The sequence below is a fragment of the Poecile atricapillus genome, chromosome Z (genome assembly GCF_030490865.1).
Source record: "Poecile atricapillus isolate bPoeAtr1 chromosome Z, bPoeAtr1.hap1, whole genome shotgun sequence".
In the NCBI taxonomy this organism is placed as follows: Eukaryota; Metazoa; Chordata; class Aves; order Passeriformes; family Paridae; genus Poecile; species Poecile atricapillus.
The window spans coordinates 104,532,140-104,557,280 of record NC_081289.1 but is presented as its reverse complement, the minus strand read 5'-3'; the positions used below and the strand labels follow the sequence as shown (position 1 = coordinate 104,557,280).

The window sequence follows — 25,141 nt, the reverse complement described above, 5'->3', positions numbered from 1 at the left end:
CTGAAGAGGAGCTATTTACAAACTCATGTAATGACAGGACAAGGGGAAATGGCTTCAAACTGAAAGAGAGTAAGTCCAGAGGATGGCTATGAGTGACCAAAGGGCTGGAGTGCCTCTCATGAGAAAAGGCTGAGAGTTGTGGTTGTTCAGCCTTGTCTCGGGTTGCAATGCAAGATGTAACCAAAAGTATTTATTCTATTACCATCTGTTACAGCCAGGTGTGGCAGTGTTCTTTATCTCTTCCATGAGCCATCCTCCCTCCAGGGGGGTATCTTCTCTTAATGGGCCATTGAGTCTCACTGCAGGACTGATAAAATGACATCATCCCATTGGGAGATGCTTCAGCCAGGGGAAGGAGCCAAGCATTCCTACCTGGATATAATCTGAGATTTGCAACACCACAGTCAGCCTTTCTGCACTGGATTCCCAGAGGAAGACTGGACCCATCACCACCACCATAGGACCTTCAGAGGAAAACTACACCCTTCTACAGGATCATTGCTTCAACAGAACCACATTGTCGCTGCAGGAGGCCTGCAGCCACCATTTAGTTAGACTGCTACAAACACCGTGCCCAACAGGGTGTCAGGTTGTATTCTGACTCTGTCAGTGGATAGGTTGGTTTTTTTTTGTACTACTGCATTTTCTATTTTAATTTTCCTAGCAAAGAACTGTTGCTCCTATTCCCATATCTTTGCCTGAGAAGCCCTTAATTTCAAGATAACAATAATTCGGAGGGGGAGAGGTTTAAATTTTTCCATTTTAAAGGAGATTCCTGCCTTCCTTAGCAGACACCTGTCTTTCCAAACCAAGGCAAGCCTGGATAAGAAGAGGCTTCAGAGAGTGTAATCTTTTTGTTTTTAAGTGGGACTTACAAGAAAGACAGAGGAATGCTATTTGCCAAAGCATTCAGTGACAGTACATGGGGTAGTTGTTTTAAACAGAGTACAGTATTGATTGAGTATACAGAAAATATTTTTATTATAAATATAGAGAAATAGGTTACCCAAATGTGAGTGACTCCTCATTGGAAATGTTTAAGGTTAACATTCAGAGGAATATTAAGCAACTTGATCTAATGAAAAGTCCATTCCCCCATCATAGGGCTGAACCTGGTGGACCTTATGATGGTCTTAAGATAGTAATATTCTATTACCTAGAATAGCTGTAAAAAAGAAAAAAGTTGTACTTAAAGAGGTAACTTGTAAATCAGATTTGCTGAGCTTTATAACCTTATGGGTACAAATATCTTATTTATTGCTTTCCAATTTTAGTAGTGATTGCCTCTTGCCAAGAAAATTTACAAACAGCACATAGTGTTTCAGAATAGCTAAGTTCCAGTTAGCTGAGTTAGTTTCTACTCTTAAATAGAAATTAGGATTTTAAGTCTTGCCTATGAAATTGCTGTCAGTTGGGATTGGATAATAAAGCAGTAATATAGTCTTAATCATGAAGAAAAATTAATAAAAGAAAAAGATACAGTGAAAAAGTCGAAATAGTCTATTTTCTATTTGATACATTAATCATGCAAAATAATAAAACTGCTGGGTTCTGGGAGACTTCTGGATCATTTATGGGTTACTAAAAAATAGTCTGGAGGCAGAGATACACCAATGTTAGTGTCAGGTATTCATATAGGGCAAAATTCAATGCATTAACAAAACATTTTTCACCTGAATGATTTTTGTCCTGTTGTAGAGACTTATCGATCAGTACTACAGGTTGGTAGCATCTTTGAAAAAGCCAATATTCAGCTATCTTGTCTGTCTGCTTATGAAGGAAATGCTTTGATGTGTTGTAAGGTAGATGTAAAGGTGTAAAGGAAGAGGTACATGTGATTTACAATATCTAGGCGTTTGAAATCTCTATCTGTGGGAAGCGTACTTTGTACATAGTTCCTTTTTGAGAAACAAAGGGTAGGATTGAAGGTGGAGAAAAGAAGGAAAAGCGGACGTTTTAATTTTTACACAACAGTAGAGTACATGGCTACAGACTCTAGAGTTTGTCAAAATACAGAGTTCCTTTCTGTGATACAGTTTCCATGAATCAGACATGCTCTTGGCAGTGCGCCTGCCTGTCCCTCTAATTAGTGTATTGCCATCCTAAATCCAGAAGAAACACAGCCTTTTAAAAAAAATTAATATAGAGTATAATTGATTGTAAAATAAGATGTGCTTACCCTGCATTAACACAATTGGCTCTTTTAAATCTAATGATCACCTGTATAGTGAAAGGCACTTACACTTGCTGTATAAGTGAAAAGGCATTGTCCTCTGGAGTCTTTCTTGGCAGTGTTCTCCCAGAGATACAGAATCCTACCAAACTGCATGATGGTCAGGAGCAATTGTAAAGCCTTTGCTGGGTGCTTTGAAAACATAAAAGTAGTTTTTCTTAGTAAAGAAAACTTTAAATGCATATATGAGCATTTGTAGTTTTTCTCCTGTAAAAGCAACTGTAAATTGTTTTAGTGTTGTCTTTAGGCACTAAGAAAAGAGATCATGGATGTGAATTGCTTAGAATTGTGGTGGGATCTTCTCTGCAGAGCTAGGATTTTGTTTATGTCTGTACTTCTGACCTATTTCAATTAAAATACAGCCCTTCTTCAAACTCTTGAGGTTGAGCAATACTAGGTGTGAATCAGCACACTGAATGGTTTCTTAGATCCCTGAAATTCTGAAATAGTTTCCAGATACAGAGTGGAATTACTGCTGTCCCCACAGATGATTCTGGAATACAAATTAAAAACATCTAGGTTTTGCTGCTTGTTGTAAACATAGGAGATATTTGGAGAAGTAAAATATGGTTGCTGTTTTCTGAAGAGCCTGTCTCATTTTCGTGGATTGCATGGAGGATACCAACTCATGTCACAATAGCAAAACATTGCCAGTAGCTTTCTCGCATCCTTCTTCCTATTCTCCTATAGCCCCAGCTGAAATGACATGTGTATTTCCCTTGAAGCCAACATCCTGAACAATTATTTTTTTTAGTTTTGTCACACCCTTTATCTTTCTTTGGAGTAAAGTAGAAATAAGAAGAAATTATTTCTAGTTGTACTGTTGAATTTTAAGGGTTTTGTCGCTCTATTAGGAACAGCGAAAGGAACGACATAGACTCTCTCGGGAGTCGATCAGGAGAATTTCAGTTTTTTACTTCAGGTCTTTTTTATAGACCGATACGTGAAAAGTACAGAAAAGAAACTCTTATTGGCTAGTAAACTAACACATCACCATCATTGGTCAGTGGGGTTCACCACCCCTTGACCTTTTCTTGCAAGAAAACAAGGAACAGACAAACAGCACCTGCAAGGCTGTTTTCTGTCTCTGAGGGTTGTTTTAATTCCTCCCCATGATTTCCCAGGCCACTTTCTCAGGCAAGACTGAGAAAGCTATGTGGTCTGCAATTTCCACAGGCACCGTGCTCTCTATTTCAGAGTTAGCATCCATAATTCCCCCTTTTTGTTTTAAAATAAAAAAGCAGTGTTTGTAATCTCCTGCTGGGCCCTTGCAGGAAAGAGAGCAAACACAGCACAAGAGGTCTCCTTCAACAGAACTTGGAATGGACACTGATTTAGAATGCTTTGGTTTATGTTCTTGATGTCTAAGGATTGTTTTCTTTGCAAGGACTTGATGGTTGACTCTAATACAACTGGTTCAGTGAACTAACACAGCACATAAAATATCGTTAGTCTGCTCAAAACTGACGGTCTAACTTGTCAACAGGGAAGCTTAAAAGAATACCAAAGTGATAAAACTCAAGAACACCCAGATCCAGACTCAGTGTACTCTCAATTCTACTATGCAAAATCTATTAACTTTTTACAGATCAATCAACAATGCAATTCACAATGCTTTGATCCCCCCACCCTTTTTTTTTTTTTTTTTTCTTGTTGGCCATTGGATTTTCCCCTCAAATATGATTGAGGGGCTTGTAGATTTCACATGGTTGTGGTTAAAAGCTTCTCGACTCCCTGCAATCAGTGAAGCAACCAGGGAAGCTATCTGCAGTGTGGAGATGGTTGTTTCGTCAGGTTCAGGCTGCTATTGTTGTTCATCGGGTTCTGCAGCTTTGCTGCTGAGCGGTTTGAAGCTTGCATGTTCGGCGTAAAGCTGACTCTGTTGTAAAGTTGTTGGTGTTGTTGCTCGCTGAAGCTCCTGCTCAGCTGCTGTTTCTAGTGGTGGTTGCCCTAGCAACAAAGTTGCAGGAGCCGGCACTGGTAGCAGCTTCGCTTGTGGACTTGTTTGCCCCCCCGTGCCGGGCTGGGCACGGTAGGGAGAGTCCACGCCCACCTCTGTCGTGGTGGGCGGTGTCGCTGCTGTCAGGGGGTTGTGCAGAGGCGGTGCAGAAGCCGGAGGGGACACCCCTGATGAGGGTCGCTGCGATGGGTGTCCCAGCAAGGCTCGCGCATGCGTGGGTTCCGCGGCTGGACGCGGGGGGGCTGAAAGCTGATCTGCCCCTGCCGTGCCAGCGGGTCCCACAGATGGACACGGGGGGGCCGCTCCTCCCGCCGCGCCGCCAGGCTGCAGCGGGGGTGTCTGTGCTGTCCCTTGCGGCACAGGAGAAAGGAATGCAGAGGGCACTGGGGGGCTGGAAAAAGGGCCCCCCACAGCCGCTCGTGGTGGTGCTCGCGGCACCGGAGAAGGTGCCACAGATGGAGGTGCAGGCGGTCTCCATTCCCCTGCTGCCTCTCTGTTGGCAAGGCTTGTGCACCTAACTCCGTGGGTGACGAGTTCTCAGTCTCACCCCCCAGTCTCTTATGGTGTACAAAAGAGGCACTCCTGGCATCCGAATCTTTCATCTCGGCATCACTGTCTCCAGACTGGCACTGCTCCAGCACTTTAAAGAGCATGCCCCAGGTGGCTGCCAAGCTGCACACGCTGGTATCTCCTGCAGCTAACTCAGACCATAGGCGGTCTCCCACTGACAGCCAAATCTCGAGGTTAAAGGCATTATCAACAGTCACAGTAAAACTTTGCGCTTTTACCCACTGGAACAAAGCACACATAGCATCTTCAGAAATACTGAGTCTCATGCGTGGCAAGGCGTCCTGTCACGCAGAGAAGACAAGCTGATCATTAGTTAAAATGCAGTTCTTCATTGTGAGAACCGTCTCTCTTGACGGCCCGCGAATGCAGTGATGCAGACGCAGTGGCTTAGCCTGGGACTTTAAGCTCTAGCTTCGTCAAGGTAAGCTGTTCCAAGCCTGCTCACTGGCAGGGCTCCACTATCCTGTTGGTTTAAAAACCCAGCTCCCTCCAGGGGAGCTTGGGAGATTCTCACTTAACTTCTGTGGGGGAAGCGGCTGGTTCGTTGTTCGCTGGCTGCACTGACCCTCAGGGGTTCAGCAGGTGCACATCGCGTCGGGGTCACCAGATGTCGCTCTATTATGAACGGCTGGAAGAACGACACAGACTCTCTCGGGAGTCGATCAGGAGAATTTCTCTCAGTTTATTGCTTCAGATCTTTTTTATGGACCGATATGTGAAAAGTACAGTAAAGAAACTCTTATTGGCTGGTAAACTAACACATCACCATCATTGGTCAGTGGGGTTCACCACCCCTCGACTTTCTCTTGCAAGAAAACAAGGAACAGACAAACAGCACCTGCAAGGCTGTTTTCTGTCTCTGAGGGTTGTTTTAATTCCTCCCCATGATTTCCCAGGCCACTTTCTCAGGCAAGACTGAGAAATCTATGTGGCCTGCAATTTCCACAGGCACTGTGCTCTCTATTTCAGAGTTAGCATCCATAGGGTTTACTATAAGGAGCAGAATTAATGAGCCTCAGAAAACACAAGTACGACAAGTATGACCATATGACAATTGAATACTTAATTCTGTTGCTCATCTGGAAGCTGGAGGTTGTGGTCGCTTTCTATTACAAAAATTATGTTTCTGTGCTCTTAGTCATAAAAAAAATAAAATAGTTTGATGTGACAGGGACCTTTTAAAGGTCATTGTCCTGGTTTAGGGCAAATTTAGGAGAAAACTTCCAGTGGGGCTTCCCCCCCCCGGGAAGGAAACTCACGTGGCTCTTTTCTCCCACTCTCCAACCGGTTCGGGAAGAGATTTCTTTGAGAGAAGTGGAAAAAACTTGTTTATTTCACAGGCACAGCACCACCCAGCACAAAAATGAATGATATCAAATTACAAAACCTCTCGCCGTTCAGAAGAGATGACAAACTTCAGAGGGTCTCTTTCCTGTGGGTGTTTGCTCTGTTATCAGTCCCTTCGTCGCTGGAAAATGCCGCTGCCCAGGCTGGGCTCCTGGTAGTCCACGGGTGCAAGCTCTCGGTGCTCCCCCGAGTCCCCAGTCTAAAGCAGGTTTGATTCGTTTCAGAAAAGGGACAGAAAACAGTCCAGGAAGACCTCTCTGCACCGGCTAGTTGGAAAGCCAAGGCGATCTGTGTTTTGTTGTCTGTCTGTGCTGTAGTCAAAACTCCCGATGTGGGGGGGGAGCAAGTACAGTCTCTGATAACAGACTCGGTGCTTCTTTTCCACTCACTTTTAGTCTTAGATGGAATTTTAAGAATATAAAACTTGTCTCTGGGTTAGGTGGACGAATGGGGATACAATTTAACATCATAATCAACCCAGGACAGTCATCCAATTCCTGCAGTTAGTGGGGACATCTTCAAGTAGATCGGGTTGCTTTGTGCCCCATACAGCCTGGACTTAGACACTTCCAGGAATGGGGCAACCCCACCTCTGGACAATCTGTGCTAGTATTTCAACACACTCAATATAAAATAACTTACTTCTTGCATCTAATCTTCTCCATTTTAAAATTGTTACCCTGTGTCCTATTGCAACATATCCTGTTAAAAAGTCTGTCCCCATCTTTCTTACAGGCCCCTTTCACATACTGGAAGGCTGCAATAAGGTCTCCTCAGAGCTTTCTCTTCTCCAGGCCAAACAATCCCAACTCTCACCTTTCTTCATGCAGGAGGTGCTCTTGCCATCAGGTCATCTTCATGGCCTTTCTGTGACCTCATTCCAGCAAGTCTGTTCGGTGCTGGGACCCCAGAGCTGGATGCAGGGTTCCAGGTGGGGTCTGAGCAGAGCAGAGGGACAGAATCCCCTCCCTCCCCTACTGCCCACACTGCTTTGGATGCAGCCCAGGACACGTTTGGCTCTCTGGGCTGGGAGTGCCCATGGCTGGGTCATGTCCAGCTTGCTCCATTCTTATGGACCAAGAAAGATTCAGGAGGCAGATAATTCTGATTTTGACCTTCTTACTAAAATATATTAAACATCGGGATTCTATGCTACTCTGTCCCCATGTCCAGAGCTACTGTAGAGGACAGAAACTAGTTGCAGTTTCTACAGTTGTGGTGCCAAGCAATTGAATAGTGTAACCTCCTGCATCCTTAAAAGGATTTTACATCTCCTTGAGATCTGTCTGAATTCAAATGGTGCAGATTAGGAGGGCAAATTGTGGCAAATCGGCATCTGGTTGGTATAAGTGTGTATTTAACCTAGGATCTTCAGATACTTGCTATTGATATTTTATTAAACATCCTAATGTCATTACTTCATGTATTAGATTGGGACCTCTCTTAAGATACTGCCTGAATTAAGATGATGAGTAGTACTTAGTTGTTTGTGTTGTCTTTGGTATAGAGCTAATCACATCAGTGCACAAGTTGAATCGTTCCAAAAATTTGAAGATCCCAAAATGAGAAATTAGCAAACTGCAAAATCCCATTCCCAGAGGTCAGCATAATTTTTCCTCTGTATTTATTGCAAACGCTGTAGTATATCTTCCTTCTGTGTCAGTCTAGTGTTTCTGTTCTTGACTTTAGAAGATATATGCTCCATACCTCCCTTCTTACTCACAGGTTCCGGAGTCCTTGAGAGGTGAACAGTATTGAGAGTCCGCCAGTTTAATCACCAGCCTTCACAGAAGTAAACGTGAACACCATTTATTTCTATTATTAACACACCTTTTATAGGGTTTTACAGGGTCCGCAGGCAGAGCAAGCTACTATTGGCTAACACACACAGTTTACATTTTTTTCTCCTACACACAAGGATATTGTTTTGCTTTACTCTCTCTTCTGCATGAAGGTTTCAAGGACCTTAGCCTTTAATATCATGACTTATTTCAAAGGCTGGTTTGTGCAGACAGGCCTTTACTAATATATAAAATATATCAACAGAACAGAAATCAAATTCTTGTGTTCACCATTCTGTTATCTTGTTGTGTTTTTATTTGAGCTACTTTAGCCAAGATCTTACTTTTCTCTCATTAGCTGAAAACATAAAATGTAAAGTATATATTTCATCTTCTGGTGAACTTCTGGTGAAGTTTCTCTATTTTGTAAGAGCAGTTCTTGAATTTTAAGAAATTACTTTTTTTTTTTTAATAATACACAACCATATTTTTAATAAAATGTGTTATATTATATATTGATAGAACACAGCCACCACCACCACAGTAGAATACACCACACAGCCACCAGTTACAGAGACATTACTGAAATTATGCTTATGAAGCTTTTTTCACAAGTTGTAATAGAGTCCTAAAGTCTCATGGGTTTCTAATCAAACTTTTTGTAATGCGGTTTTTGTTTTTCCATCTAAGTTCTTAAAATACTCAGTTTAATTATTTTGTTTTGTAACAGTCAAAAATTGCAAGTAGAATCTTTACTGCATTAATTGACAGACAAGACCTAATTTTTAAAAATTAGGAATATTTCAGATACCATTACTGTTGGAAATGCTGATTCCTGATAATCTAATGCAAGCTTGAATACACTAACCATAAGATTATTTTAATTATTAATTAATTATATTAATTCTGATGTTTCTGTAACTTTGTGTATGCCCTCTTACATTTTTCATACAAAACTGAAAATAGTAAATTACTTTTGAAGACTTAAAAGATTATTGGTACTGTCAGTGCTTGACTCCTGTGTGATTCTCTTCAAAATGTATAATTCCAGATATGCTTGGAACATGCACATAGTGTAAATTTAAAAGAATTGATTTGTTTGGGCCTATATAGAAGTTAAAGCTTTTCTCTGTAAATGTTAATTCAAGCATTCCTAGTTAAAATTCTAGGCATGTTTGTACATAAACACGAGGTGTTAGAGTTACACATGGTTCATCCCATTGTTTTAAATATAGCAGACAAGAAGCAAAAAAATCCAAAACAGCCAAAACAAGCTAATATGAAGAAATTTTAACTCCATACCATTCAAAAGCAGTATAGTGAGGAAGACAGGGAGAATCAGGATCAAGCCAGGTATCTTCTGGCCTTGTAGTCACCATCAGCCATTGCTTTAACAGGGGCTATTTCAGTCAACCCTAGTAATCCCTGTGCAGGTGGCCATTGGCTGTGATCTGAGGCTGCAGTTTTCATTCTAAGAACTAATTTTGATTTTTCTACCTGTGCACGTCACCTTTTATATACAGTATTCTTTTGAAAGTGTTTTTCTGTCATTTTGTTCTTGCGTATTTCCTCTGCTGAATTCTTTGCTTATAACTAGCTTTCTAACAACCAGTAGAAGCCTGATTTCCCCTTTCCTCATTTAATCTTATTAAAAGCATTCAACTTTTCATTTTCATTCCAAATTATCACTGGGTTGAGTGCAGTGTTCTTCTATCTTTGCTTATATTTAAACTTTGTTTATTTTTAGTTTTTAATGTGCTCTATTAGGCACAGGTAGTGCTGTCTGGCTAACTCAGGATGATGTGTATTGGCATCTCTTTTTATTAACTCACGGATTGTTGAGATGAAAAGCAAGGGATGTGACCACCATGCTATTTAAGATGATTTATTGTTAAAGTGAGCCAGATAAGATATCAGTCTCAAAGGTGTGATTTTTGGAGAGAAGCAACAAGTCAGCCATAGCTCAAGGTAGTCAAGGGTTTCTTCCTCACGCCGCAATATTGCACATTTTGGTCCAAAAGACAGTTAACACAAAACTTGTTTCTACTTAATGACCTATCACCCTTGCTTAATTCTGCTGCACTGCGTCTGTCTTTTAGCCAATAATCGGATAGGTCACATCCCCACAGACACCTCTGTTGTGGCTTCTAGATCCTTAGCCTGCCCTCTAAGTCACATTATTACAGTTTAAACCACTCACTATTTTACCTAATTTTTTACTTACTCAAGGCATATTCTTACTTACAACTATAGGAACATAAATTTATAATTTTTCTATCTAATGTCTGTGTACCTTTATCATTACATTAACCCAAGCTCTTTCTAAGGCTGCAGGTTGAACCCTTCAGCATCTGTGGAAGTTTCTGTTTTTCCATTTCCCACAAAGGATGAAAGCTTAAAACAGCTTGTTGATTCACTGTTGTTGATGATTGACCATTGCAACTATTGCCTGTGTTGTATTTAGTTCAATTTTCATTTTAGTAGTTGCTGTCGGTCACTCCTTACATTCATCATTGAGCTTCTGTGTTGTGTTTGCATGGCAGTGTACCAGGAGGGTGCAGTTCTGTGAGAGGCAGCTAGAAGCTTCTCCTGTGTCTAAGAAAGCCAGTGACAGCTGGCTCCAGGATGGACCTGCCGCGGGTCAAAGCTGAGCCCGTCCGTAATGGTGCCATTGGGATATTGTATTTAAGAACAGGAGAAAGATTCTGCAGCACAGCAATTGCAAAAGAGTGAAACTGTGTACTGCTATGAGCTACTATGAGTGTAACAGCCCTGGTGACAGCAAGGTCAGTGCAGAAGGAGAAGGAGGAGGTCCTCCACGCACTGGAGCAGAGGGTCCCCATGCAGCCTGTGGTGAGGGTCACGGTAAAGCAGCTGTGCTGCTGCAGTGCATGGAGGACCCTACACTGGGGTGGGTGGATGTGATTGAAGGAGTCTGTGAGCCTGCAGGAAGTCTGCACTGGAACAGGTTTCCTGGCAGAACCTTTGGCCCCATGAGAGAGGAGCTCAAGCTACAGCATGTCTGCTGGCAGGACTTGTGACCCTGTGGGGGTCCACTGCAGTAGCAGCCTGTTCCAGAAGGATGGTACACTGTGGAAGAGATCCATGCTGGAGCTGTTTGTGAAGAACTGTAGCCCCTGAGACAGAGTCACATCGGAGAAGTTTGGAGGACTGTTTCCTGTAGGAGGGACCCCACACTGCAGTGAGGAAAGAGTGAGCGGAGTCCTTCAATCCTCCAAAAAGAGGAGGGAGAACTAATTCTAACCTTGAGGAAGAAGCAGCAGAGACAACATGTGATTAACTGATTGCACCTTCATTCCCTGTCCCCTTGTGCTACCTGGGAGAGAGGAGGTGGAAAAAAATTGGGAGTGAAGTTAGGCCCAGGAAGAAGGGAGAGCTAGGAGGGAGGTATTTTTAAGATTTGGCTTTATTTCTTATTATTTTACTCTGACTTGCTTGGTAATAAACTAGTATTCCCTGAGTCAAGCCTGGTTTGCCTGTGATGGTAATTGATGATGCTTCTCTGTCCCTTTCTTGACCCGGGAACCTTTGGTGTTGTATTTTCACTTCCTTGTCCAGCTGAGAGAAGAGATAGAGCAACTTTGGTGGGCACCTGGCATCCAGCCAGGGTCAACCCACCAGAGCTTGATGTGCATGTAGCCAATGTCTGCCTCTCTAGAGCCTTTTCCCATTTTAGCAGGTCACTGATCAGTCATAGCATGAATTGTTTGGATTCCTTACATTTTGATATTTAATATGAAGCCTTTTAATTTTTTTTTCAGTAATTCCAACATATTTTATATTGTAGGTCATGCGGGAGTGTCTGCCAGCATGATGAAGAAAAGAACATCCCACAAGTAAGTTGTTAATATATTTACTAAAGAATAGCTCTCAGTAACTGGAAGTACTGTTCTAGAAATATATCTGTATTGTTCCACTCACTTCTTGAAAATCGTGGAATAATATTCAGTCTCTATATGTGTGTAGTCAGACTTTTAATTCTTTCTAGAAGGTAGTAGGAAGTCCCACAGATAAAGTTTTAAACATTGTTCTGACTGTTAACACTATAGTTTTATTGAAAATAATTTTGAAATTCTTTCTGGAATCTGTAGAGAAGGATTTTCAAGCCTGAACTTAGCCATGTCTACTGTAGGATGTCTGTTCTCTGGCACAGAGTTCAAGCAGTTACCAGGTCCAAAAAATCTGCAAATCATGCTTACTAAGAACCTAGTTGGGAAGGAATCTCAGATATTTGTAATAATGTATGCACTCTAACTGTAGCGTTGGAAAAATAAAACTCTAACTGTAGCGTTTTTAAAAATAAAGAATGTACTGAAATACTTCTGTAAGGAAGCTGCTATTAGTATGTGAAGGAAGGATACCTGCTATTGCTATATTTTCATGGCATGTATTTTTCCATCTTCAACATTTTAAATAGTAGCAGCTGAACAGTGGTGAGTAGCTGTGTGAAAGTAAAGGTAACCTTCTGGATATAATTGGTGTTAGTGTCATGCAGCAAGATACCATATCTGGTGAGAGAAATCGAAGGGTAAGTGGGAAACTTAAACTGTTACTAGTTGTTTGTAAATGTAAAGTCATATAGTGTGTATCAATCACAAGCAATTTGTTTGGCAGGTGTATTTTCCACAATTAATCTAGTTAATCACTGTTAACAGTGTTAACTGTTTCCCAGAGACAACACCTGATGTTTAGCTACTCTGATGCCTTCCACCAGCTCATCATTATCCATTCTTGTCTACCTTCATAGAAGGCAAAGAGAAACATTTATTTGTCTAGGGGCAGGTAGAGTTGGTTAAAATTTAATTTCTCTTGTTCTCTTTCAACCGCTCAGAGAAAGGAGTGTATGATGGGAAGACTATCAGAGGTGGGTTGCCTTTTGTACTTGAGGGTGGCTAGATTTGTCTTTATTGTTGTGTTAATATACACTTATTTAAATAACTAAATAGGCTGTAAATTTGTTAGCATAAAGGCTTTTGTGGGACATAAGTTTTGATCCTGAGTGACATGATTTTGAGGTACTTTAAGCATCTAGCTATCCATCCATAGTTTTATGTTAATTTAGCCTAGTTCAATTGTTTATTATTTAGTTAGGGTGTTTTTTATACCAAGCTAAGATGACTTCTTGTGTGCTGCTTACTGACTTGTCTGAGAATGAGGTAGAGTAGTAGAATATTGTTTATATTTATAGTTTGCCATAAATACTATATGCTGATGCTACTCTGAGCCAGTATGATAGACCATGAGTTAGTACTGTATTCTTTGTCACATATTTAGCTACTTATTTGGTTACATCCCCATTTAAAGAAAAGGAAGCGTACTGGGACTCAAAGACCATTGAGATTTTAAAGGTTTGTTTCAGAAGGTTTGTGGCAGAGGAAGGAACAAGGCATGACAGTAACTGAGGTTGTGATAGAATGAGGAGCATGGATGAGCCTTCGGAACTCTTTAAATGGTAGTTAACTGTTGAGCCTTTTGGAAATGGTTCCCGTTGTTACAGGACAGTTCTTCCAAGTACTTTGTCAGTGGGTAGTGGTGGACTCTGCCAATATGAAGCTGACCTTACTGGCATCAGATCAATCAGTAAACTCACAGATGTCATTCTTTCCACCCTTAGTGTACAAGGATAGTGCAAGATCTAGCACACATATGAAACAGTCCTTTCTTACAGGCTCTCCAGATTTCTTGTAGTCGGCAATTCAGAGATTTCAAGGTGTAGGTTATAATTGCAATTTAACTATAAGTGAGTTTAGACACTATGAAATTTTGATACCACTTTAAGGTAACATACTCTCAGCTTCTTCAGCATCTAGGGCTGAAATTCACAACTGAATTTTTTTTTTTTACTTTTGAGGGAGTACAGAATATACCTTAAAACTTCTGTCTTAATTAATGTGCCTCACAATCTGAATATTTTGAAAAGTAGTTCATAGCAATTCTCTGATTGCTATTCTGTTATTAGTCATAGACATTAATAAGATCACAGTTGTATTAAGTTTTGTATCCTACTTTCAATAACTTTTCTGTTTTGTACTGTAAAAGATTGAAAACATGCTGACTGCTGCTGCTGCTGTACTGCTTCTATAATGTTTTATAGTTTTCATTCCAGTTTTTCACAGTTGTGCTTGTTTTGCATATCTGAGAGACAGGGTTTTCTTTCATCCTTCTGGGTTTGTGGGTTTGTTTTTTTTTTCCTTATGGTGTTTTTCTGAGATGCCATGATCAGGATAAAATCAATCAACAACCAAACCTAAATGGGTAACTTTATGGATTACTGGGCATTGCCATTCCTGTTTTTCTAAATGCTAGTTTGTGTTTTAAGCACAACCCTCTGGTAATGGCTGATTTTTCTGCTACCCACTGCAGTTCTGCAATATGTTGGCTTCCCAGGTAGCAGTTGCCAAATTAAAGTTTGTGCAAGGACCATATAAACACAGCTTTAACATCTGGGCAGATTTCCTTCTGGCTGTGTAGTATTTAGAATGCTTCCAAAGTATTTGGTTCAGATAATGAAACTTTTTCGCACTAGGTTTTACTTAACAGCTTACAGCCTGCAAGATACAGAAGAGGATCAGAAACTTTTGGGAATTGAAGGGCTGTTTACAGTGAGGATATGTCTGATGTGTCAAGAGCTATTTCCAGGACTTGATATTTTATGGTTTTCCTGCCTTCATGTCTTACACGTCTAATTGTTTTCAAATATCCAAGAGCAAATGTCTGTGGAAATTTTAAAGACTGTGTTAATTAGTGAAAGAGAAAAATGGTGTTGGATCTTCTGCATAGAGTATCATAGAAGGTTATTTGTGTGACTTGATTTATTACAAAAATGCCACAGTGTTGAGGAAAGGAGAGTTAGTTACTTGGTTGTCTTACATGGAAGTACAATCATAACTTACTTTTTAATAGTTAGAGTCTTTTGCTTGTTTTCTTACCATGTTCAGATGCAAGAAGTAGGTTTTCCTTGATAATGTACTAGTTTGAATATCTAATTTCTTACAGCATGAATCACTTCAAATGAGAAGTGAGCAGCTGTTCAATAATGCAACCTTAAAGCAAAAATTTGAACTGCAAGTACACCTAGCGATTACTTGACTTGTAATTAAATTCCTAATGCTCTTTGCTCTATGAGGCATTTTAAATGTAGTTACCTGTTTGAACTTAGTTATGTTGTCTTCTTCCATCTTTTTTTAGAATGAGTGTAAAGCTTTTTGCCTTATTGTTCCAAATTAAAGTGCATTATGCTTTGTAGGCAAAAAGTAAAGTTGACTGTGAGGTTGAATATCAATAGCTTTGCAGTCTTTTTCAAAGATGAAATTACGAGCAACATATACTGCTTAAACTAGACAAAGCAACATCAGTTTAAACTTCTTTTATTTCTATTTGGTTTTATTCCCTTCAGAATGAAGCAGTGTTCCATTAGCACTAATTAAATAAATTGAATACAAAACAAACTCAATTTTATGTGCTGAGAACCAGATCTCTAATCTTATTTTGTAAAGTGAGCTATTACTGACACTTACTACAATTAGAAACATATATATATTCTTGTGCAGAACTGAAGAATTTGAAAATGCGTTCTAGTTTTTTGCATAAAATTATAAGCTTAGTGGGAGAGTCTCTCTTTACAGGAACTCCAACCTGTTCCACTTATCTGTGCTATCAAGGTTAGGAATGGAAAACTGCAGTCTGATCTTTGAATACCTCAAATGATAACATAAGTGAAATTTGAAAACACCCTTGCTAAGATCTTCATGGTTATTTAAAATCTGGAGGTGGGACAAGTATTGAAGTTAACTGTGTATCTTGTTCTTAATAGTTATGATGACAGTTATGATACAGCATTGAACATCCCAATATCATATTGCGAGTCTGTTATTCTGAAATACTTCTTCCAATATTTCAGTGGTATGATTATTATCTGTATTTTTTTGATCATATAGAGACTTCCATGAGAGCATTCATCATACCCGGAGACCTTTATCTTTGATCACTATCTCTAATCTAAGGAAGAATATTGCCTTCTGCAACTGATCGTCTTTTAGATGTTACTTTTAAGCTAGTTGTGTGCATATACTACTGCCATTGAAATGACGTGTACTACAAATAGTAGCCCAAAAATTTATTTTACAACTAGTTGATATCCAGAAGAATTTCGTATATTGTCATAATTCTCTGTTAGTTTCTTCCATTTGTGTTCAAAATTGTCAATTTGTGTTTTTAATAGCTGGATAAAACAAAACTTGTATAACACTTTCGGTGATTTGGAGCTGTCAAATACCTTACATTACAGTTCATCAAAACAGCAACTGTTACTTACCAGAAGGAATTTCTGTGCCAATTCCACATTCCATGAAAGTATCAGAAGGACATAAAAGTTACTTGATCTGTTTTGTGCATAAAGGAGTATCCCTTCTATGGCCATTCACATTACATCCAATTTTTTATTTTCCTTATTAAATACAGAAGTGTTGTTGCTGTCATGTGTCTTTAAAACTACTTGGAGTCAAAATTATCTGTAAATGAAGGAGCCTAAATTTTCTTTAGGTGAAAACAGGTCTGTTTTAGGGAAAACGAACATTTTGAAAGAGTTTCAGTCAGCCACATAATGTGCTTACACTGACTTCTTCCTCCTGGGAAGGAGTTGTTTACTGTTCTACAGAGAGCAGCAAGGTAGTACAGTTGCAATACTGCCAGCTAACCATGTGCTTTGAGATTTGATCAGGTGAGTTTCACTTTTGACATTCAGTGTAGCAAGGAATAGAATGGTTGTTTTGACTCAAGCAAACTAGAATTTACTGCTAGGAAACTGACTTTGTACAGCATGTCAAAAATGTGTCACTGCTTTTAAGTGTGGGGGTTTTTTTTCCAATAAAGCGTGATAAGCTTTATGCTCTAATCTGAATAAGGTGTGCTAAGCTATAAAATATATTGCCATGTAAAAGCATAGAGCTATTTTTTAAAGTAGAATTTTGAATATGTATGTACTTGTTTAATATTAATGTTTGTATCTGTGTACAGAAAACATAGAAACAATGTGGGACCAAGCAAACCTATATCTCAGCCACGAAGAAATATTGTAGGCTGCAGGATACAGCACGGATGGAAAGAAGGGAGTGGACCTGTAACACAATGGAAGGGCACAGTTCTTGATCAAGTTCCTGTAAATCCCTCGCTCTATCTCATAAAGTATGATGGATTTGATTGTGTGTATGGACTAGAACTTCACAAAGATGAAAGAGTTTCAGCACTTGAAGTTCTTCCAGACAGAGTTGGTAAGTGTTTCGGGTTTTTCTGCTAAACAAATATACGTATTGGATGACATTTATCACTAAATGTTTTTCACTAATCCCTCCATACTTCCCCCCAAGACAACCTGTGACCACTTAAATGTTACTGGTCAATTTAGTTTTTTCTCTCGTGGCAGGTAATCTAAATCCTTCACATTTTTTTCTATTCTAAAAAATTTTGATGATGCTAGTGACTGCAGTTGCTGTCTTCTGTCTTTAAGTAGTATGTAGTACATCGTGTAGCTCTTAGATTAATATTGATGTTTCTGTTAAAATTCCAACTCTAAGCCATCTAGACTATGTTGTCTCTCTTGTGTGTGTAACAGTGATAAGGTTACATTTTTTCTTGTGCTACCACCAGGAATTATAATAATGTCAGGAAGATATGGTCTTAGTGAATTAACCAGATTAGTAATAACGTTTTTTTGTTTTTCAGAATTAGCACTGGATTGTTAAACTGAAGGTTTTTCAATCCACCAAGTTTGATACCTACTCAAGTAAACACTAGTTGGTAAATAGAAAAGGCTGTTGCTTCTCCTGAATAGGAAGAAATTGGTAGCAGTCTGTAGGGTGGCGTTAGGCGGAACCAAACCCCAAAGCTAAATTAATAACATTGTAGAACTGCTCTGAGATAGGCCTTTTGTTTCTGCCTCTCTCTGTCCAGTGTCTAGTTAAAGTTCAGAGTCTTTGCTGCTCAACTGATCTCTTGTTAGCTTGCATTATGATTGTTTCAATTCATGGTTATTTTAACAACATTATGAAGTTCTTAGTTCTACAGCACAAAACTCTGGGATGGACGCTGTTAGTTTTGTGTATGAATTTACTAACTGCCAATCAGATTTGTGTATTAATCAGCATAAAGATTGTTTTTTATAAGGATACATATCTATGCTTTTCAATGAATTTGTGAAATGCTGTCATTTCAGCTTCGTCTCGAATTAGTGATGCCCACCTGGCAGACACAATGATTGGTAAAGCTGTGGAACATATGTTTGAGACAGAGGATGGCTCGAAAGATGAATGGAGGGGGATGGTTTTGGCTCGAGCTCCTATTATGAACACATGGTTTTATATTACCTACGAGAAAGATCCTGTCTTGTACATGTACCAGCTCTTAGATGATTATAAAGAAGGTGACCTTCGCATTATGCCTGATTCAAGTAAGTAGGCCAATTACTGTTGTCTTCTGGCTGCTTTTTGTGTTAAACGTTTATCTGTGGTTTATTTACGGACAAGAAAGTTGACAGACAAGCATCATATTTGCTATTCCATTTATTTTTTTTAAAGTATTACCAATAACAAGTATGGTAGTACAACAAAGAACATCTGTGTTAACTGCTGAAACATTTATATTTTCTTAGCAGTGACATATGCTGGGTAATAGTTTTTCGTAATTATTCTTAATTCTGCTGAAAATATGGGTATACCACTGTGGAAGAGTTTGTTTCTGTTTTTTAGTGGAAACTGACAAACCAGAAGTCTTCCACTGCTGTTTTCTCACAGAAGTATCATGTCTTATGGAGCTGGCTCTTGATTTGTGTCTCTGAAGCAGTTCTTGTGGGAATGAATATTTTGGCTAAAACTAATATTGTAAGAAGAATTTCACAGAGCTGTGTGTCTTTGGGGTGAAAAACTTCTTGTTTTCCCACTTGCCTGTGGGAAAGGAGTACTTATTTTTTGAAAATTGATTTTCTCTCACATTTTGTAACACACTAGTAAGAAAAAGATTTCCTCTTATTTCCTCTTATTTTGCATGGGAAATTGTCTTCTTCTTCAGGACTTCTATTAATTTAGGATTTTCGCAGAATCAGTATTGTTCTAGAGACTTAGATAGTCGGTACAAAAAAAGAGATTTTAAAGAATACTTTGGATTTACTTCTCCTGTGAAACAAAACCCTTTCTGACAGAAGCCATCTGAGACTTAAAGAAAATTAATTGTAACTAGTACATATGCAAAGTACTATGTAGTCAACCACTACAGTTATCCAATTAGTAATTTGTGGAGTTTGAAATCATCTTTCAAATGCACCAGCGGTAATAATCTACTGGTAGAATAAAAAAGTGGCTCTTACTTGCATACCATTTGTGTTAATGGTCTCTGTTTAGGTTATCCTCTCCTCCACCCCTAGCAAAAAGCAGTATCTCTGATGCTTTTAAAGAATGAACCACAGATGTTAAAGGAAAAAAAGTGACCTTCCTCTTCTTAAAGAAATAAAGCAAGCTCTTTAAGACCTGAATGTTAAAATAACTGGTTCTTTGTATTAGCCACCAAAATGGACTAGGAATGTATTTTAAGTTTGCTTTACTTTCTTTCACCTTGAGAGTAGGGAAGGCATACATGCTTTCTTTCCATTTAAATCTTATTTGCTTTTGGTGCACTTAACCCTCTATGCTCACCAAGAGATTATTGCTTACGGATTTTCTAAATACATTGAAGTAGTTACTTCCTTCCCTGAATGTGAATGCTTTCCAGATATTTTGAATCATGTCCTTGAGTCAACAATTGGATGTTAGTATTTTGGAATAGTATTTTTCATATCAGATTTTAGAATATTTGCAAATTCTTCTGTAAATTTGGTGGAACGTACCATGATATCATAAATAAAATTTCTAAGGTACTGTCCCTTTTCAAATACAGGTTCTGTACATGTGAGGAGACCAAATAATAGATAATTTGTTTTAACCTTTTTTCTTTTTGTAAAGGGAAAATGTATTGCTGGATCTTTTGATTTCCCTACACTTGTAAGTGAAAATGTAGAAACTTGCATCTTTGCCAATAAGGACTCTTCATATAAAACTAATACTAAGAGGATAATAACTATGTGTGACAATGCATTTATAGAGGAACTGGAGCACAAGAAAGAAGCTTCTGTTTGCAGAAGAATTTTTAAGTGTAAATGAAAGCTAATCTATTCATTCCCTGTTGTGGTTTTTTTTTCCCCTCTTTTGAGAGTTCTTTCACAGCTCTCAAAACTGAAAATAAAATGGGTAGAATCTATAAGGAATTCCTAATGCAAACTTTTAACCAAGTTATTAATTTAAAAGCTTACGATATACAGAATAAAAGCCACAGCAGATATAATTGCTTCAGAAAGTTTTTCAGTGGAATACAAGTTTATCGGAACTAGGAATCAAAGAGGAGCTGAGAAAGAAGACGGAGCTAGCTTCCAGTTCTTCATACATCTCCATCCTTTATTATATTCGTTCTGTGATTTGCTTGTAGACACTCACTTGACATGTTACAAATCACACCTCTCATTATCCAGATTTAGCACAGATATTGTCTGTTATGTTAGGTTAGGTTATGGCAGAGAGGAAAATAATACAATCAGACCATACCAAAAACATTCTTCAAATACAGAGCAAAAAGCCCCTTTTAGTAAGGAGTTTACACCTACTACCATTTCAGAAAAGATGCTTTTGTTGCAGTTGAATGCACACATTGAACCTTCGAATAATGTGTGTGGGAAGAGGGGAAGTCAAGTTAGGCTACTTTTCTGCTAAGGAGGTCCAATCTTTCTGCTCATGGCTTAAATTCAGTTACCTACAGCCGTTTTCTACAACTTGTGTATACACCTTCCTGTAAAAAATTTACTTCTCTTACCAACCAAAGTGCTATTTTTGTCTTAATAAAATGAAAGACATTATTACTTGAAAATCTTTTCTTCAGCTACTTTCTACAAGCATGGCAATTGTTAGGTGCTTGTCTGAAAGAAATTAATTAATCTGTTTACAACTTTTAATTGTTATGTAAAAGTTTTAAAGAAGATTCTGCAGCTGTCTTCTGTTGTGCAAAATTTTTTTAATGTCTACTAAAGCATATTGGGTTTATGTTGCAGATGATTCACCTCCTGCAGAACGGGAACCAGGTGAAGTTGTGGACAGCCTGGTAGGCAAACAAGTGGAATATGCCAAAGAAGATGGCTCGAAAAGGACTGGCATGGTCATTCATCAAGTTGAAGCCAAACCATCTGTCTATTTCATCAAGTTTGATGATGATTTCCATATTTATGTCTACGATTTGGTGAAGACATCCTAGACGTCATCATGAACTTTTGCCAAATTTGTGGAACTATTAAATGTAAAATTTGTAGACACAAAGACTTGACTGCTTTCCAGTTTAACGAAAGCTTAAATGTCCCTGCGAACCCACAATCTCTGCCAGCAAAACTGTTTTGTTCTGAGTAATACAAACATGACACATTTTGTGTAAGAGAACTCCTTTTCTTGAAGGAAGTCAGTATGTTTGGGCAGGAGGGAGTTAAAAGCAAAGAACAGCTGCAAATTCAAGCTGTGTAAAGTTGATCTAGTATTGTAATCATTAATCTAAATTTTTTCATAGATTTTGACTTTTTCTTCAATCTTTCACTCACTTGTTCAACTGCCACATTCAAGTGTAGTTTGATATTTTGATACGCCTTTTTTTGTAACATTAAATTTAATTTCTTGGATACTGGCAGTCCTTGTTTTCAGGGTTGGGACAGCGGTGACTTTTCTGAAAGGTTTAAACAGTTTGTGCAGTATCAAGGAGTGCCTAACCCAAGTAACATCATTCTGCTGTGTTTCTACACTTTATTTCAAATTTAGCTTTTTAAGAACTTGCAGTGCGTGGAAATGCTTGTGCATTTTTTACTAGTCACAGGGCAGTAGGATACCAAGTGTTTGGATTACACACCTTTCAGTGAAAAGGCTTTAAACTATAAAATTACATTTAATCTGTATAACCACGTAATTAGAATATGCAGGTTAATGGCCCACATTTACAAGTTGTAGGAACCAGTAAAATACATGCAACAAGGCTGCCTTCAGTCCTAAGTGTTGTACTTCTTTCTTTGTTATACACACTTCTTAGCAAAACCCAAGTGCTTGGTGCCACAACTTTAACAGTATATATGCTACTTCAGAAGACTTTAGACTACGCATTGGCATCAGTAGTCTCTCATTTAATATCAAAACCTAGCAACCTGAATGTTTGTGTGTGGACTTAGAAGCCTAACAGTAGTTAATATTTTACATGGTAAATACAATCTCATGCCAGGGGAGTGGGAGGGGGTGTCCTTTTACAATGAAGATGTAACTTTAGAGAAGGAGAAGCATTTGTTGCCTTCTGCTCAGTCTGTTGCATTCCTTTGTGTTGGTTTGCTTTTAATCATTTTGGTTCGAGAAGGCATCTTCCCAGTTTGTTTTTCTGGCTTTTCCACATAAGGAGTGTCTGGACAAATCTACAGTTTAAACCTGTTGTTGCCTTTTGTGGTGTACATTGTACTTGCTTTGAGGTATGCTGTTAACATGAATTTCATTCTATGAACACTAGAGTTCTGCATGCCAGTGATGTACTATCTAATGGAAGCTATAGGCAGTCTCAGTGGTTCAGTCATCTGCATTAGATTGTGGATGTAAATAGCAGCCCACAACTGCAAAATTTTTCATGGTTATAATCTTGCAAGATAGTTGTAAATGAAAATTAGGGTTTCTTAAGTGTGGCAGCTTTTAAAAATAATGGAATTGGAACAACAATCCAGCACAGCAACAAGGTTGTCATGTTACAATAAGGCAGAGCTCTGCAAGTTTCAAAAAACTGCTTCACAGAAGTACAGAATGTGAAGACAGTTAACACTGTTGATGGAAGGAACAAATACCCTGATATCCAACCGTGTGCCATTAGTGGAAGAATGCAGGAGAGGTGCTGTTAATCGGAGGACAGAGGTGCAGGTGACCTCTGTTGTGGGTATTCTTGATATTGAAGACTCAGTGGTTTAAGCCCCTTTCTGTCCATTTTTTTGCCTGATTTCATATTTTAGCCTTAAGGCTTGTGCCTCATTATGCTGTTGAATGGTAATAAATACTCTCCGTATAAATATAATACCTTAATTCTTTGTCCATTGCTACTATATTGCATTATGTCCAGTATTTCATCATGGGCAACCAAAGGCAGGCTATTGTCTTTCAGTGAATAGCTTCTTGATGCAGTCCTTATGCAGTAAGTACCTGAGTCGTAAATGTTTCTTGTGTTTGAACAAAGTGAGCAGATTTGCAACACAGTGTTTTCATCCTGCAGATCTGTTGTGTTTTCTATTGACTCTTAAGAGTCCTGCATGTAAATCTCAAAGCTGAGCCTGGCTCCATGAGCCCAAGTCGATATTTGTGGCACAGGAATGAGTGAGTATATTAATTACACACGAGATACATGAATAACCTAGTACACTGAACTTGGGGCTATATATCTGAGGAATAAGAGGTTTGTTTTGAAGTAATCTGAGGTTTAGGTCTACTGGAACACTTTTAGCGTTAGGCTTGCATTTGTGGGTTTTCTGCAAGCCTATTGAATACACTATGTATTCTGACAATTAGGGTATAATATACAAACTGTAAATTTCACAGTTGTTTTTCGATGTCCCCGTTGTCTGTTGTGTGGGTATTTTCACTTTTTTTTTTTTTCTTTTTTCTTTTCTTTTTTTTTTTTGATAGCTTAAACCACAGTTTTGAGGCTTGAGACTAATTCCACTCCCTGCCCATCTGCTTTGGGCTTTGTTTTAGGCTCATGTTTCAGATCTGCATGCAGTGCTTGCGTTACCCTGGTAACTAAATGTTGGTTCCTTGTTATAGGGGTTCAACATTACTTTCCAAAATCACATAGGGCTTGTGATGGCACAAGCCATGGATCTTTGTATAAAAGTTATTCACCTTTCACATTTACCTGCTGTAGTATTGTTGTATATTGTGTGTGTGCGTGTGTGTGATGTCAGGCTGCCATGTAAAACTTAAAAAGGGAAAAAAAAAAACAAAAAAAACAACTTAAATGCAGACCATCCTTTTTTGCATGCTTAGAGGGTTAGAACATTCAATGTAACAAACTAAAGTTGCATGTTAAAATGTTTAGGTTTTTGTTTTGTTCTGTTTTTATTTTGTGTTCAGTTTTTTGTGAATTTGCTTATTGTGCTGTTTTAATGGTTGTTAGTAGGATTAAATGCACCGGTGAGACGAGCATAGTGCCAACGGAAGGTAATTTTCCAGTTGTATATGTCATACAGCATTTGAAGGGACCATGTATTCTGTTAAAGAAAAAAATAAAATTTCAGTTGAATAGCAGAACGCTACATTCTTCTTCTTTCTTTTGAGTGCCAAACCCTAAACTATGCTGGATTAAAGATGGGGAAAACCCTTTTTGTTGGAATAGGTAGAAGCATTCTTTAAATGGATTGTTTAAACATAGGGGCTTTATCTTCAGATAGAATTTACTAGTTGTGTCAGGGAAAAGAATTATGGTAAAAACAGTTTCTGGTTCCTTGAAAATGCTGTGCTTTTTGTATTTTACATCATTAGTGCAATTTGGATGGTTCTTGGTATGTGTATAGTTCAGAGGTCTTCGTGTTCGCATTTTTAAATTAGGTAATGAATTCATCTTTAGAGCTTGGTTTCTTTATTTTTATTTTATTTTGAACAATGTAGACAGTTCCCTGTTCTCTGCATTTAGAAGTATAAACACTTTAAATTGTTACTTAATTCTGTAAGTAATTTTTATAATTATGATGTAACTCTATCCTTAAAACATTTAAAATAAACCCTTTATGTGCAACTTATGCCTGTAAACTTTGTTCTCACAAGCAAAACATAGTAATGTGATTTCAGGTTATGAAGAAGCAGTATCAGTTTTAATGTTGAGCCATGTATGCTGGTGTAATACTTGCCCTATGAAATACGTTTGCTTGCAAAGCCAAATTTTATTCTTTTTTATCAAATAAGTATAAATGCTGGTAAGATGGAACTTGCCTAAGGAAAAGCGTACTGTAAATTGTATTTAACTAAACACAGAAAACTCTCCCCTCCAGGGGCTGTGTGGGTCTGTTAAGCAGTCTCTATTTCCAGAGTACACAAAATATCTTGGCAGTGGGGAACTGCAGAAGCATTGGCAGTGTTTTGGTGATACATTAATTTGCTTTGAATT

The 25,141-nt window shown here is 38.6% G+C and overlaps 1 protein-coding gene across 9 annotated transcripts in view; it reads left to right on the top strand.

The window, feature by feature from the left end:
* Positions 1–24,776, top strand: part of SPIN1 (spindlin 1) — a 63,115-nt gene extending 38,339 nt beyond the window's left edge. For all 9 annotated transcript variants that reach the window (XM_058864958.1, XM_058864957.1, XM_058864953.1 and 6 more), the window contains 4 exons: positions 11,700–11,748; positions 16,928–17,181; positions 18,123–18,356; positions 21,036–24,776. In XM_058864958.1, coding sequence (XP_058720941.1) covers positions 11,700–11,748; positions 16,928–17,181; positions 18,123–18,356; positions 21,036–21,235 — 737 coding nt within the window. In that variant the 3' untranslated portion in view covers positions 21,236–24,776. The remainder of the gene's footprint in view (positions 1–11,699; positions 11,749–16,927; positions 17,182–18,122; positions 18,357–21,035) is intronic.
* Positions 24,777–25,141: the final 365 nt, after the last annotated feature.